Consider the following 19613-nt stretch of genomic DNA (forward strand, 5'->3'; position numbering starts at 1 on the left):
AGTCATATAAATGTTGACCGAGATTGCGTATATTTATATTTTATAGATATCATTTAATTCTGGGCAAGAAAGCCAAAAAGCATATTTTCCCAAAATGTGAAACTATTCCTTTTAGACTAAAAATAAATTTATTTTTGCTCAAAATTGAAAGAGTTCACTTGAAGTTGTTGACTTACTTATGGACGACAATAATTTTACTGAAACTTCCAACAAGCCAAATGTACTTATGCTCCTAGTTAATTCCATAAATTGAATCTATTCCAATACCGCCTTTAAATAAATGATTTTATAACACAGGCACTGTAATCATAAGTAGCTGCAATAGATGTCAACGCGAGCCAATGTGGCAGCAGGAGGCTGCATCATTCACCACTTTGTTTGGGTATTGTTGGAGCCATTAGAGACAAACACTGGTTCCTTGGGGAGCCAGAGGAAATGGTGCTCAGCAGATGGCTCAGTAATAGGTGCTAATTACTGCCAGGAATCACAGTGTTCCCACAAAAACAGAAACCTGGCTGTCCAAATGTTGCAACTTTTTTGTTAAACCTTGTGGGGAAACCTCTAATTCATAGATATTTTATCACAGCAGAGTGAGACATGCATTAGTGCTGCAGCTTTTTTTTTTATTTATGACGGTGGAATACCCTTTTGTGAGCGGGTTGGTGCTATTATATGTTACCCATAGTGGATCATAAAGCAACCAAATTAAACAGAATCAACAAAATACAATCAATAATACAATCTCTTTGTGTGCATGTTTGTCCTGCAGCAAAAAATATTATTTTCTCTACAGAATGTCAACCAGAAATTATGTTTCAGTCACGTTTTTATGTGTGAGTAAACTGAAGGAGAAATTATGTTTTTGTTCAGCATTCTGGGCCATTTTGTTTACCAGTACAATACCTATGGGATAATGGAAATGTCCACAAAACACACACACAGTTGCTATAAGGAGCTCTGACTCACTGGTTATTTATGAAGGCGTATTTATTGATGGTCTCTATAACCAACTTGAACGGTATCTTGGAGGTCAGGGTGTAACCGTGTTGGACTACCGGCTCTCCGTCAGGACCGTCCCAACAATCCACTGCAGGAAGAAAGACACGAGAAATGAAGCATGAATAAACCACTACATCATGTTACTGTCAGTTTTTCACTGTTCATCTTTGGATGAAAGGAAATATTTGATTGATTTTATTTGGACTTAATGTCACAGTTCTTATGTCTCAGCTATTTCACATCCAGCGCATTCACACACTGAATTTTCCAGGGTGTAAAATAAAAGTGGTGTTTTAGCCACAGCATGTGCAGGATTGTGCTACATTGTGGGATTTTTTTTTTTATTTCAGTCTTGTTGCATCTGAGGGCCTGTTTCAGATTTTATTACCAAACATAAACACAGCAAAATGGGTGTTCGGTTTTTTATTAGAAAACGATTGACAAAAAATGTTTTAAATTGTTTAGCAGTAAACATCCAATTGTACTTTTGGAGCAAAACAGATTGATATCATTTGATTAGGCTAAAAGAAAGTTTGTTGCAATAATAAGAACCAGCTCATCCAATCAAAACTGGCTTTTTTTCACAGCTGGTATGTTATCATAAGAAAGGCACAAGTGTTACTAATAACACTAACAATGGCTCTATTATATTCAAGTGTCCCAGTAAGTAAGCTGTGACAGTGTGACAGTAAGCCAGCATGCACCTGATACACCCTGAAACTGAACTGCCTGCATGAATTTCAGCCATGATTAATTTAATTACTTACGCCTCTGCTTTTTCTGCAGTGCCATGTAAAAACGGCCTGATGCTGACGTATGCTTACCTTCTACACAGCGGCAGCCTGACTGCAGCACCCAGGCATACATGTCGGTCTTGGAGTGGGAGAGGAGCTGGTCTCCGGTCAGGTATGTGTTATGAGAAGAAGCGATGAAGTAGTTACACAGAGGCTGCTCCATGTCTTGATTCACCTCATGGTGCAAAGGGTTGAAAATGTCACACGTTGGACTGCGTATGAAATTTGTAAAACCTGAAGGAAAATACAGGAAAAGAACCATTTAGCCCCGTTTGCCATAGTCCTGTGGGTGGCAATGCAGTGTGTCAGTCACAACACTTTGGTTGAGACTGAAATATCACAAGAAGTACGGATTGCCATGAAATTTTGTCCATGGCACTTTGATGATTTTCTTCTAGGGCTCTCAAGAGTTTGACATTTTTGTTTCAACAAGACATGTCACTAATGAAAATTTAAAGTTTGCTACAGATATTTATAGTGCCCAAAGGATGAATTCAAATGACTGTGGTGAAGTCCTGACTTTTTCTAGCACCAGCAGCACATTTTTTCACTTAAATTGCACAATATCGCAACGTCTACTTTTGGATTGGTTTGCTGACCTTTCCTCTAGCACTACCACGAGGTTAACATTTGTGCATTTGAATAAAATATCCCCAAAAATGATAGTACGGACTTCCTGTAATTTTGTTTTTTTGTGTTAATGGGCAAATGTTAACATGCTAACAAACTAAATTAAGATGGTAGAGATGGTCAACGGGCTTAACATGACAGCTTTGTTGTTGTGAGCATGTTGGCATGCTCACAACAACTGTGCCTACACATAGCTGTGGTTATTGAATGGGTGTACTCAACTGCAGAAGTCATGGTGGAACGAAGTAAAGCAGTGATCCAGCATCTCTCCTGCTTCAGATTTACAGCAACCAATGTTGCCTGTGTTTTTACTTTCCTCAGTATCTTCTTCACCAGATTGATTTTCAGGAAAATACCAAAGGATGACAGAGCAGCAGACTCAAACAGAGACGTGCGGTTTCATACTAGATTTCAAACCACGCTACCGGTGAATATACTTCACACAGGCAACTTTTTTAGGTGGCACAGCTTGAGGAGGACTGAGAGGGAAGAAAGAATCGTTTTATCCAAAGAGTAGGGATAAAAAATGAGACAGGAATACCAAGAGGAAGAGATGAGCCTGGAAGCAGCAGCTCATGTGGAAAAGGAGGCTGAGGAGGAGCAATATTAGAATTTTTTTGCTATGGAAAGTCAGTGATCAGACTGGACATGCAATCTCATCGTGGTTAAATCTGGATTTTAACAGTACGCAGTTTGACGTGAATCCTACTGTATATACTAAAGTAGATGTTATATATAGTCAAATGAATAAAAAGGGACCAAATGCTGCAGGTAACAGCTCATCACACTGCAAAAGGATGTTAATGTGAATCTGTTTTTGTATTTCTGTCACATCTGTGCACATCACACGTTCAAACACACACATTTCTGGACTACAGGCAAGACATCAGGCCCACTGGTCTGATCATTCAGACACACACAGTGTTAGCCTTCATGCCTCCTCCAACAAGATTAGTCGCACTCCTCCTCCTCCTCCTCCTCCTCCTCCTCTTGCAATACTCGCCCCTCTCATTGCTGTCACAGTCTCATTTTTTTCTTTATACCACCCCCTTCCATTCTGACTCCCCAAATTTTCTCACATCAGCTCAATCCTTGCTGCTTTTTCTCCCTTTAAACTCACCCCTCAGTTAAATGTACTTAAAATGACACTCAGAGATGACAAAGACAAAAGTCCCAAAACATTAACGATCATTATCTTTTCAGCCACTCAATTTCAGGAGTCGTTGAGGGGCAATTTCAAGTATTTATTGTGGGGGGTAGAATTCATAATGACAATGATGAAAACAGGGTTGATGTAAATATCAATTGTATTGGTAAATCCAGTAACATAAAAACAATGCTTATTTTTGTCACTATTTTCAAATAGTTATTTTAATTTTAATTCATTTTAAGTGTTTAACATAGTTGAAACCAAATTACAGACATATACTGTAAGCACATTAAACAATGCTTGTCCCGAATCATTGTTACATCTCACTTAACTAGAAGCCAAAGATCTTTGAGGCTGGCAGATTCATACATATTCATAATCTGTGTGAAGTGCAAAGTGAGTACCATTTTCTTTTGTACAGTATATACTGTGATGAAATGGCTCAACAAAACAATATTCTGGTTTACCGATGATCACAATTTTAAAGGTTGTTTAATTTTGGTGGGCTTAAGTAAGTTTCAAAAGTCTGGGGAAAAAAAAGGTAAGATACTGAGTAATATTTAGATATTTTCATGAAGTCTGACTGTGAAACTGTCAAATTGTTTATTTTTCATCTTTTACTGTAGTGTTGTTTGAAAATGTAAATACAGCTCTCCGGATCTGGTTTGAATTTGTGGTGCCTTGTAAACTAAAATGCGAGCTGGGAATAGTTGTACACATTATATAATCAAAACATTTAAATTCTTGTTTTGATTTACATCTTCATCATAAAGCGAACAACCTATCATTCAGTGTTCATTAGTTTTGTGTCTCACAGTCATAAGCCACACAATCTGTTTGATTCACAAACAAATTCTCAATAGCATAAACCCTTAAACCTGGTCGTGAGGTCTGTTAACGAACAAATGAGTAATTTGCTAAACTAATGGTGTGCCATGGCAGCTAGTGGAAGGTTAAAGAACCAAGAATGACTGAAGATATAATAAAAAAAGGAGTGAAAATAAAGAGAAATGGGAGAAAGATACCTTCAATCCCGATGATGCCACTTTGTTTATTCTCTTGAGACATCTCAAACTTGCCAATGATTTCTGTAACATATTCTGGAGTCACATTGGTCATCTGTAGAGAGAAAGATAAACATAATAAACGTAAAGAGACTCTTCGAGATATAGTAAATGTTTAATCCCAGTGCAAATGCTAAATGTCAGAAAGTCAGAACAATTTTTAGAACAAAGTTGTTGGTTATTAATTTAATTGTCAACCATGTCACACAAGCTGTATTAATGTAGAGCATCACAGGCGAGTAAATACAGCATGATGAAAAATGACACTGCCGCAGTGTAATAGAGGAAAGAGCGTGCCAGAAAAAAAAAGAGCAAAAAAGGAAAACTGAACAAGAAAAGGGCACCCGTGAGACAATCCAATTTTAGGAGTGACAGATTGGTTTAGTAGGGCAGATTCCTCTGGGCAGACAGCTGAGACAGAGTGAGTAAGACCAAGGAGTGGAAGTAGTTTGGACACCTCATCATGAAAAAATGTGTCACCGGCTGAGCTTTTTATTGGCTCCAACCAGCGTGACCTCTCACCTTCTGCTCGTTGCGCAGGAAGTTGGCCAGCTCCTCCGCTGTCAGGTGGTCCTTCCTGTCACTGTAGGCCATCATCAGCAGGAACAGGTCCCGCCTCAGAGACATCATCCGATAGAAGACGGAGAACTCCTCGTACGTCAGCGTGCCCTGCTGGTCGTCCGTGTCTGCTTCCTGTGCGGTTGAGGAGGTGATGTCACTGGTGACACATCTGAAGCTATGATATTTTGATGATTACGCCAAAACTAAAACTCTATGCAAACTCACGGCGTGCAGCATAATTCACACAGTTCTCATCTGACGCCATAAACACAAACTTCTGAGGTTGCTTGATATAATTTGTATATAAAAAACTTAACCCACAGATATCCATATTTGAAGATCATGAAAATATGTCAGTGAAATAAATATATGTTTTACATAAATGCACAATATTTAAGACATTTAAATTGCCACCAACATCTCACATTCCTTGAGCAATTGAAATATTGTTAGCTCAGTAGGCAAAGAAAACCTCTCAGTTGCTGCTCCAAGAAACCACTAGCACAGCCTCTGTGTCTGCTGTAAATGATGATGATACATCACTCGCTCCTGATTGGCTCAGGCGAAACGAAAACAAAACAACCTTCCCTGTGAACAAGAAATCAGCTGACATGAACTCAGTGAATGAAGTGAAATGCAATGAGTCTAATTATCAATCTATATTAATGTCCCAAAACCGATAATTACTGTAAGTGATAAGCTTATATGAGCCTGCCAATATATCAGTTAATGCACATACTAAGATACATACATATGATGGTGTGGGAACCGCTGTGTCATCTTTTTTTTTTCCATCTCTTGTCATGTCACGTTTCACTCACACTGATACAAATACTAATTCACACACACCGTAACAGTCTTTATGACACATTTACTCCACAACCAATTTTTCATTCCTAACCTCACATCTCGGCGCACGTTGCCCCGAGGACATGCTCATTCCATCCTGCCACCTCCCGCTCCCCGGGATCCAGCATTTCATATTACCTGGATCTCACGGGGGCCCATTCGACTCCACACCAAATCTAATAATACTGGCTAATGCCTCCATCACACTCCCATAATGAGCTTGCTGTGTGCATTTAGGACTCGATCACAGACAGAATCCACACATAACCAGCAGGATAAATCACTGTGATGGACTTCATCAGAAATGCATGGACAGAAAACAAAGAGATTTTAAGCAACTGCACAAGCTGTTCAGGTGGCAACGCTGTCGTCTGCCAGTGCTTAAATGGAAAGAGAGAAGTTGATAAAAATTTTCGAACTGATCTGAACCCAAAGAGTGATGTTTTTATGGAGTGAAATTATAATTTGGCTCATTCTGAAGAGATAAAAATCTTTGAAATTCACAGTATCAACTTTTAAGTACTGGGAAGAAGAAGAAACTTTGTTTGGATTGTTTATCAGATGTAAAGAAAATACATTTTCAATTAAGATGAAATAGATTTCCAGAGAAAACTGGACTTGGAACTTGATTGAAAGATATTTTAATATACCTTAAATATACCCGTTAAGAGGCCACTCTGTGCCACAGAGTGAAAATGTGGTGATGGGTCCCAATTGCCTCCAACCATACAAAGACCAATCTGTTTAGAAATATTTATTATAGGCTCAATATAAACTAAGATTATGAAGGTCTTAAAATTATGCAAACTTTTTGGATGCAGCAGTTTATTTTCTAATATCCAGCCTTCTGTTGCCTAAACTTTGCAGCCCTTTTTTTGTACTGGCTGACTTGAACTGCTGCCTTTTGGTATTGAATATATTTGTGTTTGTGGTCAATAAATAAAAGAAGAAAGCGAGAATTTCAGTGTCACTGCACGCTATGCCGTGTTACTGCAAACCATAAGTCGAATTAGAAAAGCCAGTAGACACTGTATGAGGACATCTGACATTACTTAATGTGACTTGTGGTTTAAAAATTGAAGAAGCCTTTTCCTCTAAAAGTGTCTCTCACATATGAACACATGAAATATTTCTCACATATTTATTTGAATTAAACAAATGCACATAAAGATAAAAGATGCAACAGTAGTGTGACGTCAGTAAGTTAGGAAGTGGTAATGAATTAGTGATGGCTCAAAGATTTCTTGCATGTGAGACATAAAATAATAAAAGTCTGAGTTTGTATAGTTTTTGTTTCACACTATTACCATATCTTAAGATTTAAGATACTGTTACTTATAAAATATTGCATTTAGCAGTAAATAAAATGAAGTGGTGCCATATTCTGACCTGAAACATTTGTTTGACCTTCCTGCGCGGCAGATTGACATTCAGCTTGTGAAGAAGTTGGTAGATCTCTTCGATGTTCAGGAGTCCGTCTCCGTTCTTATCCGCCTCTTCAAACGTCTGCTTCAGCCACGTCACACACACACATTAAGGAAAAAAAGGTACGTATCACGTGTACATAAACTCTGTCTGCATAATTTCAAGTATTTCAGCTTTATATTTAGGGTTGTTGCTCCCCATTGAGCGTGCACAGTGTGCACCACAGGGTCTTTGATCAAGAGCTCGGAGCTAGAAGTGGATGAAAACACACATAACAAAAATATGTCACTTGCGATCTAGTCTTGAATATTTGTTTTGAGCCTGTGTTTGAGGGGGTGTATGCTATTTTTATTAGACAAAAAACCTTGCAACTCTGTTTCTTTCAGAGCTGAGACAAAATCTCTCAAACAAAATGACACACATAACAAAGGCTCGTTGTTTGAAGGATATTGGTCATGTGTTCGCTGCCGTTTGGCCAGCGAGTCCTCATCACTGATCCCAGCCATCAGGTAACGGAGGCCAGTTATCCAGGTTCTGGCTTCTTCTGCATTTGACGTCACAAGGTCGAGGGACTCCATGTGGTTTCCATGGTACACCGTGAAACAGCAGGCTGGGTCGAAGCTGCCATCTGCGTGCCGATGGAAGATGTCCGATTGACCTCCCTCTGTCACTTTGTACAGCGAATCAATGGTGACTGACAGAGAGGGGAAGTGGGACGGAAAAGAGAGGACCAGTTTGATTATTAGTAAAACGATTTAAAGTTAATGATTTCTGTCTCTAGATAACATTAAATTACAACTTGAAGTAGACACTGTATACCATTATTATCATGAACATGGGCACTTTAGTTTATTTAACTTAATCCAACATACACCATCCTGCTGTTGTAAATATGTACTAATCCACGTCTGAAAAGCTGCACTTTGTCCTGCGGTTTGCGGAGCATTGGCTAGAAACTACAGCTCCCAGCTTCGTTTTTTTAATGTGTGGCCTGTTTTTTAAAGATTTACTCTTCAATAAGGATAAATGTTATTTGAGGGAGGTTGGAAAGTGTTAAGAGACCAAAACATTGTTGGTTCTGGTCTTTCCCTACAATTTGTTGGACAAAATTTTAAATAACACCAGCTTTATTCTTTAAATCTGGAACCAAGTGCTTGGCAATTTCTTACACAGTATGATGACATAGTCTCAGAGCAGCTAGTGAGCTCCTCGCTTTCCCTGCTTTCCTCTATAATGTGCAAAAATATGCAGAAGAAGTTCCTGAAGGTTTTAAAGTATATCACGGTCTAATGAGATTGGAGTCTAAACTCAGCTATCTTTGACTCTGTGTCTTTGTTCAGCAGAAACAGCCTCCAGTAACCTACGTCCTGTCCTACATATTTACACATATGCTGTGTGCCTTACAGTTTGTCTCACGCTCTCGCTCATCAAAGTGTTTTCCTCACAACGGCTAAGCTTTGTTTTGTTTGATTAATTTATTAAAGATTTATATGATTATTTTATTCAATTAACTCTTACCCGTCCCAAAACATTTTGCCATAATCCATGTCCATTCCCCCATTACACTCAGATGTCTCATCCCTTTACATAATCTCATCTCTGAAATTGTGCTCTGACTGAAAGTTACAATATGACAGCTTTAGTTTGATCCTGCTCGGGCAAATAACACACACACACACACACACACACATTCAAAGAAGGAGCTGGGCAGCTGTTGTGTGTTTCTCTTAATCGTGTCAAAGGAGAGGATCTAAGAGGCTTATCTAATACATGCACACTCATACACACACTGATATTTATACACATGTTAGAACAAGTCCACAAGATGAATGCTTCAGTAGGTTGATACAATCACAAAATCGTGACAATGATGCTTCGAGGGGGCCGTAAAATATATATTCATAATCCCCTCGGAGGCAGAGCCGTGTGGCTGACTCAGATTTTGGAATTTTAGAAAATTCAAGGACTAATAGGAGCGTAGAGGTTCAAGGTTCCAGATTATTGGTAATTAACTCTTATTTTTGGAGCTTCGGCCAGCATGTCTAGCAGTTATGATAATAACATTGACTAATAGTTACCACAGCAAAGTCCAGCAGGACAATCAGGCATACAAAGTGTATGATTAAGCCAGAGACCAGGGTTTGCATCCTGAGTCTTATTTGAGGTTAGGTTCAGGCAGCAAAGAGCTTTAATTAAGGTTCGGGGAGTAGTGATGCATGCAGATGTGAGTATACTGTTAATTTATGCCCCCTCTTTAAAGGCACGTCCAAAAAAAAAGAAGATACATACCCTGTGTTATAAACAGTGACCCGTAAGGCTACTAATGCATATTTAGCTCACCAATTAGCAAATTGTTACTTAACTTCTGCTGCTTGACTTCAGGGAGTAATGATCATTATGAAATTAACAGACGGGTGAGAAAACCGCATGATTATGCATTTTGAGTGGAGCATTCCCTATTCCATCGACTCATGAAAATATGAATCTGTGATGCCTCCACCATCCTACATCCTAATTACGTTCACGAATTACAGCCTTAGCTGTAAACACGGGATGGGTTTAGGTGGAAAGTTGTCATTGTACACAGAAAGTGTGAGCACAGGACTACAGCAAGTACACTGGGTCTAAGTTAGATGAGGCAGTCACACTGTAAAGTGTGACAGGTGCTCACAGTGGACAGTTTGGTTAATAATTTCATCATTCGCCTTATTTTTCTCTCTCAAATGAACCTTGTCTAACCTGGAGTTGTTGCTGACTGCTGACTGCCACACCAAAGTAGTCAAGAGTTTTCACAGATTGAGTGTTTCTCTTTGTGATGAGCAAACCTTATTCTTACGTGTGAAATCAGCAGAGTGCCTCTTCAACTTAATTAGTGCGTTGTAGAATGATTTAATGATGTAGAAATGATTGCAATAAAGAGGTATAATTAGGATGCTTATAAACTGTAGCAGCACCATATGAGAGTCTTCAGAGCAGCGAGAAACTCTGTGTGTGTGTGTGTATGTGTGCGTCCATGCATACTCACTCTTAGCCTTCTCACTCTTGCGTGAGGGCTTCCAGCGAATGCAGGAGCGATGCTCATCCAGGTAGAAGAGTCTCACCAGCCCTTTGGATCCAGCCTTCAGCTTTACCATCTGTGTCCCGGACTGCATCACACTCATGCATCGCTCCACTGCAGAGAAAAAAAAAAAGACACGCACAAACACTGGGGTCAGTGGAGCACTTTATTAAGACACAAAGGGAACAGGTGCCCGGCTTTATTTTTTGTCTTTTCTCAGGAAGAAGCGAGGCAAAGTGTCACAGTGTCACGCAATTAGAGGAGAAGTCGGCAGCTGATGTGGGTCAGAGTCCAAACTGCAACAGAGATCCTACTGTGTGAACGGACAGGGCTGCTTTTCTGTTACCCCACTGATCTGCTGCTGAAGGCAACCAAGAGAGGGGAGAAAGAGAGCGATCTTATAAAAGGAAGACAGAGTGAATCTGTGTCTCTCTGTTTTAAGTTTCACAGAGGGCCTGTAGGCTGTTCCAGAAGAAATCTCCACATCACGCAGAGGCAGGTGGAAGCTAAAGGCTGCCCGCAATGTTGAAAAAACATTTTAGTCTTGCAATGAAGATTTAAAATATCAGTTCATCAAGTTACAAAAAAAAAGACATACTTTGTTATTTACCTCAGCAGATATTTTTACATTTTGGTTTTGAGATATCTGTCTCTGTGTTTTGAGCATGCCCTCCAGTGCAACTAAGGTGAATGCAGTGGAGGTTTGTGGATCATCCATAGTAACGAGGGAAAAACATTGTTGCTGCTCTATCGAGCAAATATTATAAAACTTGCAAATATGAATTCAAAACTATCTGCATGGCTAGAACACCACCATAGATGACTGAGAAAATGCATGTTGCTCATTTGTAATTTAGGCCCTTTCAACAGGCCGGATTGGATGTTGGGTAGCCAGGAGTTGTTACTATTCCTATTATGACAACAAGGTTTTAAATACTGCATTACTTCTGCTCCTGCAGTGCATTGTTGTGCTACAGAGTAGAGTATCTATTTGCATCATATACTCTGGTGAGAAAACTGGCATTCGTCTATAGGTAAAGGTTCAATTAAAGACAGCAGAAACAAGCATAAGGATTGGCAGTGTGGCGGAGGAGAGCACAGATTGTTCTGAAGAGGAGAACAGAGGCAGTGAGATGATGGTGACAAGAGACTTTTGTGTTTGATTGCCTGGCACTGTCCAGGATCGAGAAAACATAAAAGAAAATACTTCTAACTTTTTACTTTTTCTGACAGCTGGTGGCAGACAGCAGAGAGACAGCAAAATTTCCATCCTCATTAGTGGAGTGTGTGCATGCATGCCTGTCTGTGTGTGCATGAGTGCACATGTTTGGCATGCCTGAAGCACATGTTTTCATGTATGTATGCAATATGTCTGTGTTGGCATGCATCAGTACACACCAAGCAAGCTCTTAATTTGTCCAAACAGTAAATAAGGAGCCGAAAATGTTCGATATGTTCATATTTAATTAGGAGATTTCATTCAAAACAACCTTGGCTGTGAAGTATTCAGGTGCCGTGCAAACACGCAGAACATTTTACTTATGGGAGGCTGCATCCAACATTAGTTAAAGAGCACAATACACCAGAAACACGTATAGTTGAAAAGTAAACTGCCAATTTTCATTGTGCCAAATATTAGGGAACCTTTCACACAGATGAGGTTAAGTCCGATAAAAAGCCATTCTTATCTATGTTTTCTTTAATAACACAAATATATACTGTAGCTGCTATAGATCAAGGTTATTATGGACTACACAACAAACGTTGCTCTGTTGGCTTTACAGCTCCCTCTCTGCTAAGAGCTCAGGGACTTTCTTCAGGACTCTTCAGTTGGTCATAAGACTAAAATAAAACAATCTCCATGAGGCACAGCGCACCCTTAAATCCTTTCTGGTGCAGAAAAATAATAATGTCTTCTGGAAGATGGAAAAACACTTGAACACAGTTTGTTTATTCCCAGTTCTTCTTTTTTATTCTGAATGCTAGCAGTGAATAAAGGTGAGAGAAAGAGCCCACCAAAATAAAATATTATTTGTGATGTGATATTATAACTGATTGAAAAAAACTTTTGAGGATGACATGAAAACCCCACAATACTCAGGAGTAATCACATTTCCCACATGATTTACAGGTCATTATTATATTAAATGGGTGCTTTAATATAACACTTACATGAGGCACAAGATATATCCATCCAGAGATCCAAAAGGGTTTGAATTTCACATGATGCACCTTAATAACATCTCTTTATTAGACCCTCCTTTGAAATGCCCACGTCTTTTAAAGTTTCAGACCGTCTGTTATAGATTGCCAGTCTATAAACCGTAAATAAAATAACTTTTGTACAGGAAAGAGCAACAGAGATATTAGTTATCACAGGGTGATTACTTCCCATGACAGGAAAACTTTATATGTAAAATCAGTGGAGTGTCCCATTAGGCAGAATATTAAATGCATACAAACACACATTTTAAAACCAGACCAAAACACCGCTCGCTAAGGGGTGTTTGAAATGAACGACACACCGCTTTGACCTTTAATTCAACAATGCGATGGGAATCCTCTACAGCAAAGAGTTTACGATGGCAGGCACAAAGACAAAAATGTGTGGTTGCATTTGTCGACTATAAGCCTTTAACCCCGACATAAACTGGTAGTGTAATGTGCCATAATGCCAATCCTAATCTTCTGCTCAGTGTCTTAAACATTTACAAAGTTTTGGATCAACAACAAAAGCAAACTCTTCAGCAGAGACCACATTTTGCAGTACTTCCCCCCTAAGATGTTGGGTCATTGTTTCCCACAACTAAATGTATGTGTTATTTTCTGCATTAAACCAGCATTAAAAATATGGTGAAAGAACATAATGACTCAAAGCAAACCACACAAAATGTTCTCAAGTTGTAGGACATTTGTAATCTTGCTGTCCCTATGAGGGCACGCATTATCTTCAAAGACAACTAAAGTCAAACCTCTCATGGATGGAAAACACATTTTTAAGTGTACCTAACACTGAGCTGAGTACTTGTCAACAGGCTCTCTATCCTGAGGATAGGCTTAGCAACACAAAATCTGCTCTCAATATTCAGTAAATTCTTTGAGTCATAGATGCTTCCTCCAGGGAGGGTATTATGCACAAACACACACACACATTCATATAACAGTATAAACCTGAACCCTGTGTATTCCCAAGGCGAACGACAAATCAGGAATATACTATTGGTCACACAACCTGCCATGTCGATAACACAACGGAGTACGTGGGAAGAGAAACAAGCAGCCATGTAAATAAGATCAGGCTTCACTATTGGTTTACTGAGACAGGCCTCCACCGGGGCATCCTGTGACGGATCGGCTCATGATCAAGATCCAAATGTCTGTCACTGGGTTGTGCAAATACAAAGAAGTGGAATTCAGGTAATTTCAAGCAAATCACCAGCAATAGGAGCAGGTCTGCTCTAGAGTGATAGATTTGGTAAGATTAGGTATTAGCTGAGATTAATGGTTGACAGCATACCACAGCGTATCTGCTTGAATTTAAGCACAGGGGATTACAGACATGGACATCTGACATGAATAGTGGTGCATAAAGCTTCTATGGGCGTATACAACAAAGCAGTTGTAACTAAAATGAACTCAAATATTTGTTTTGTTCTAATACAGTTGTTTAAAGCAGCATTCGTTAAGTTTTTTTTTAAGCCTCTTGGGGGCAGCTGAACAAGCTGCTGTTACATCTTCATCTGCCATGCCCTCTACCTGTCATTTTCTGGCTCTCTAATCTACTGCCACTCCCTCAGTGGTTTTCTCTTTCTGTGTGTGTGTGTGTGTGTGTGTGTGTGTGTGTGTATAGGTGTGTGTGATTGCCTGCAGGTGTGCCCCAGTTTAAGCAGAGCCACACCAGCTGCATCGCTTCTCTGTAATCAAGCCTTTACAAATACTCAACCCTGCTACTTCCAGATCATAGACTCAGTTAATGTTTCTATGCATTTTTGCAGTAGTCCTTGTTGCATAATCTCTGTTCTGACTCTGTTCTTATCTGGTCAAGTCCTGCTGCTCCGCCTTGGGAGCCTGCATTGCTCAGTTCCCTTTGGATCTGCCTCCTCAGCCCCGAACTGCCCCAGCTTCAGTTCCTCCAGTTCCCAGCTACAAGTTTACGCTTCCCATAACCTACAGCCCATTTCCCCTGTGCTCAGCATTAAATATTATTCATATAAATCTCGCTGTCTCAAAAGACCAGTGATTCACCTGTCTGGAGCCTAAAAATAATTTATTGATTGACTAATTAGCATGCAATAATCTAAATTATATAACTTACAACAGTAATTTGCATGGTTCATTGGGAATTTAAAATGAATATTTACAGGGTGCAGTTCATATTTACAGTGATGCATTGATTCATCGTGTGATTCCTTGCACTTAAAATGTGTGCGGATCATTTGAAATGTGTAAAATCGCATTTAGATGACTATGATTGTTGTTTACTAGTAGCTAGTAGCGTTAATATATATTTTAATTATTTTTTATTTATTAATTATTTTTCTATTGTTGTTCTTGTTGTTGTGTGTAAAGGGAGACAGCAAAATAAGAATGTCATTGTTGTATAAATCTTGTTTTTACTTGCAAACAACAATAAATCTCTCTTGAGTTTATCAAATAACGTATTATCTCTGCTGGGTCATCACTACAATATATATCCCTTTTATATTATTCATCATTAAAAATGTGGCATTATATTGTATATTAAGCTTTAGTTCACTCTCAAGTTTGCTCTCTGTGTCTTCAGAGCTGAAAAATAATGAGACACTGAGGACTCTGGATAAAAAATAATAAGAAGAAACAAGAAATTACATTACATTACATATTTATCTCACACGGCCACTTCTGGACTTCAAAACTTCATTAACGATGGAAATCAATGGAGGACACTGTCAAACAAAAGCTTGGCTTTATTGATCATATACACTCTGCTCCACTGAACAGGCATGTTCTTCTGGGTTTTCAACCATACACCATTTCAGATTATAAAATCAATAGACTGAGTGCATACAAGCTTTCTGCAACACTTGCTTCAATATGTAACACCATAATTGAAGCCCAAAGTGAAATAAACACTATTCGCCATCACTAGAGAGTACATGCCCATTCTCCCACAATTCCCTTGGGGTATAAATATGTAAAATTGGTTCTTGCCTGAGAGGCAGTGCGATTTATTTTATTAAGAAAGAGCTAAAAGGGAGCTCAACAGCCGACATGAGGCAGTTCTGCAGATAGGTATAGATTCATCATCTACTTGTTTCTTTGTGATGAAACACATCTTAACAGAGCAGCACATACCTCCTTCTGTTCTATTTCTCTATTTTCTCTAGTCGTCCATCTATCCCTGTTACTCCTTGACATTTCTGGAGGCGTTTTCCAGTCACGTTACTCTCCGTGAGCATGACATGAACCACGAAGAGTCAAATCGCCAAAGGAGAAGAGGTAGCAGGGTTAATGTCTGCCTGGGAGACGGGAGCTGTCATGTAATCAAAGATGAGGACTAATGTAAATGGCTCTCTCATAGGACCAGTGATGATTCAAATCAAACCATCAGCGCCCTCTTCACATCTTCACTCTCACCTCCTGTCTGTTTTTGCCTCAGGCATTAATGCTCAAACCGTCTAAGTATGAGGAGTTAAATTTATATCTACAGTTTAGTTTGGACCTGTAATTCTATCCAAATCAATCTTGCAGAACATCTCAGAAAAAATTAAATCAACATCTTCTTAAATCCTACCCGGAGTTCATCTGTGGCTGTAGTGTCAGTTCTCTCCTTGCAACCTTACACAGAGGATTTAAAAAAAGACAGCCATACATAACAACAACACCCCAAAAAGTGCAAAAAAAAGGAGACTTCAAAAAATAATTTCTTTGTCCCAGTTTTACTTTTTGGCTCATGTTTCTCTTGAGATAAAACAGAACGTGTGCATGTGCATTCACCGCTGTGTGTTTCTGTGCATGCATGTTGTGCTGCAAACTCATCATCTCTGTCGGCGCAGAGCAGAGAGAGCAGATCAAAGCATTGTCTTGTCACAGAGGCTCAGGTAATTCAAACATATTGTAATAGGGGTAGGTGATAGAGACGCTTCTGTGATAGCCTGATGAACAAAGCCTGTCCTCACTTAGATCCATACAATAAAGATCAGGGCTGGCACAGCAACCAACAGAATCAAGCGCTGTTTCCATTCATCATTTTCAATCTTAACTGTCATTTTTAATCTCAACGTGATTTGAAATTCCTCTCAGACGTCCATGCAGCCTCATTTCTATGAGTGTATAATCAGTTAGGGCTAATATTTCAATTATTGAAGATTGTTAAGATTTGGTCTGAGGGCTAGGACTGCAATAGACCCCGGTCCAAAGATTTATCATAATTTATTCATAACTTCATAAATTCATATTCAGCAGCATCTGCCTGATCCTTCATGCACTATTCATGTGACATAAGGCACCACGAGAACTATCTGAGCCAGTTTGACAGTTGATGAGACACAACAAGCTCAGCAATCGACCCAAAATAAAAATGTCTGGATGGAGGCGTGGTGTTTTTCCACTTACCCGCCTATTAACTCCCATGACCTGAAGGTTTGTTTTGTGTGTCGTGTGATTCAGCGTGGTTTGACTGACTGTCCACGGGACAAAATTAATGACATTTACACATAGTTATTGCTCAAACGCACAGAAATCAACACAGACAGAGATGACAAATCTTCTCTTGTGTGTAATGAGCAGCAGCTCATTAAGACGAGCTTCCTGCAGGTTCAAAGTTATGGTAGCAGAAAGTGAGCGATTCAATTGTCCTGGGGATATCCTAATGCATAAACATGAGTTCCTGCTCTTTTCCTGTGCTATAAATAGCACCAGCAAGCAATATGTTCAATATGTGATATGTTTGTCCACACACACACACAGACATTTAGTCTGCACAGTAACAAAAAATAAAAGATTTTTTAGACATGATGAGTCAATTCAAGTGTTAAGAGGTGGAAAATGCAGTAGGAATAAAAGACTCCCACTTGTTAGATTTAATTGGTTTCCTTCAGTAAGGCGCTCTGAGTTTTAGTGTCTACACTCACATACACACACACACACAGGCATTAACTTACCAATTTGTGTAAGCCTGCATTTCTGTGGTACAGCCACAGTGCCACCAATATGGTAGACGTTACGTGCCAGGAGCGTCGCTCCAGTTAACACAGCCGGTTTTTCAGCAGGACCATAAACAACGTTGGATCGTACTTTAGGAGCAGATAACGCAGTGGGACCCAAAACAGAAGAACAAATTTCCTCCATTTTCTCTGCAGAAAATAAGGAGCCAGTAGGAGTCTTCCTTAGCTCAATCCCAGTGTGCAACACCCTCAGCTCCACCTGTGGCTAAAAACTGTAATCCTGACCCTGAAAAAAGCACTTTTCCTGTCTCACATTGCTTTAGACAGAAAGCCTCCATATAAACAACAAGCAAGCACCCAAAACCTCCTGCTGTTCATCATCCTCTGTGCTGTCCTCATCGGCTCTTTCAACTGACTGTCTTCCCTCTGAAAACACACACACACACCTGTCTCCTGGTCATCAGTTCTCCACTCCCACTTCCCACCTCTCTGTGATGCTCGCAGGTCTCTCAGAACATGTGCTGCCATGGCTGCCGACGTGCTACCCTGGCGCACGGATTTAGACTCAGCTTTCGACATCTCTGGTATTGTGGTTTAGTTTATGGAGTGATTAGAAAGAGTTGGGTAGGAGGAGAGTGCAGCAGATGTGTGTCTCTGCTGCCTGGGTTCATTAAGGTAAACCAGCGGGATATGAGGATAAGGATGATGACATGACATTTGTGATAATGCACTAGCAAAAGTAAGGTTTAATGGGTTGACATGTGGGATGCGTGTGTCTGTGTGGGTGTGTTAACAACAGCACATCTGTTCATCTTTTTGTGTTTGAGATGTATTAAATGCTCTTCTGTTTCACACAGCCAATCATCTTTAGAAGCAACAAAATATGTAATGAAAAATGAGATTATGATTTCACGTTAACAGGAAACCCGTGGAGCTCGTACTTTTCCGGAATTAGGGCACAACTGCAAGCACAAATCTCCAGGCCCAAATACAAATGGACAGCCAGCTAATTTTAAAGGACAAGATTCTGTAATGGCCGATCATATAAGATCCCAAAAGCAGCAACAGGTAGAACAGAGACATGCTGAGAACAAAGTTTTTTAAAATATAAGATGCCAAATATTATTAAAAATCTTCCCAATTATTCTGTCAGTGATGGAATAAACAGGCAGCTGATGTTTATCAGCGCAGCAGCTGCTTGGATATCGGCTGGCAAACAGTTGATAGAGGATAGTTAATGAAACGTTCAGACTCTGCTGTTCCTCTCCTCCTCTGCCTATTTGGAAACACTAATTTATGTCTATTATTTTATTTATGTCCAATTAATTTAAAAGAACCTATTTACAAAATGTCATTTATTATCGAGTAGAACAACAACAACAAATCTGGTGTTTAGACAGAGAGTCATCATTCAATTTGGTTTCCAAAAATTATAATCAAAGAACTCCAACTACAAGCATGAAAATTGCCTCGTGTTTGCAAAAGTCATCCTGTGTTTCTTTAGATTGCCCTCGAATCTGATATTTAAGGGCAAGCCACTGAAAAAGATCTCCCCTTGTATAAAAATCAAACAAAGAAACATGGATTATGTAAGATAATTTTTCCGATCCTTGATTCCCCATATTGGCGACCTGAACACACCATCAAGGAAGAGTTTTCCAAACCAATATCTGCCTTAAACTGTATTGCACAGCCGTGATGTAACATTGGAAAAAAAGGGGGGAGCTTCACTTTGATGGAAACAGATCTCAGGAGGGAAGCCTGATGCCATGATTGATTTTCATTCTGTAGTGAAACAAAGTGAAAGGTACGGAGGTTTCGGAGTACAAGAATGAAAATCAAGTCATCAAGAGGACAGCCAGTCAACAGTCACTCAGAAGAAATTGGCAGCAACAAAGGTTTCCAGACAATAACTTGGGAGCCATTATTACATTTCAC

At 39.5% G+C, this 19613-nt stretch overlaps 1 protein-coding gene across 2 annotated transcripts in view; it reads right to left on the minus strand.

The window, feature by feature from the left end:
* Nucleotides 1-19613, minus strand: part of plch1 (phospholipase C, eta 1) — a 58686-nt gene that overhangs the window by 23377 nt on the left and 15696 nt on the right. For both annotated transcript variants that reach the window (XM_019269923.2, XM_027280919.1), the window contains 7 exons: nucleotides 10498-10644; nucleotides 7923-8166; nucleotides 7437-7566; nucleotides 5160-5330; nucleotides 4599-4692; nucleotides 1824-2027; nucleotides 967-1087 (listed from right to left, as the gene is read on the minus strand). In XM_019269923.2, the coding sequence (XP_019125468.1) occupies nucleotides 967-1087; nucleotides 1824-2027; nucleotides 4599-4692; nucleotides 5160-5330; nucleotides 7437-7566; nucleotides 7923-8166; nucleotides 10498-10644 (1111 nt within the window). The remainder of the gene's footprint in view (nucleotides 1-966; nucleotides 1088-1823; nucleotides 2028-4598; nucleotides 4693-5159; nucleotides 5331-7436; nucleotides 7567-7922; nucleotides 8167-10497; nucleotides 10645-19613) is intronic.

Source organism: Larimichthys crocea, chromosome VII (assembly GCF_000972845.2).
Source record: "Larimichthys crocea isolate SSNF chromosome VII, L_crocea_2.0, whole genome shotgun sequence".
Taxonomy (NCBI): Eukaryota; Metazoa; Chordata; class Actinopteri; family Sciaenidae; genus Larimichthys; species Larimichthys crocea.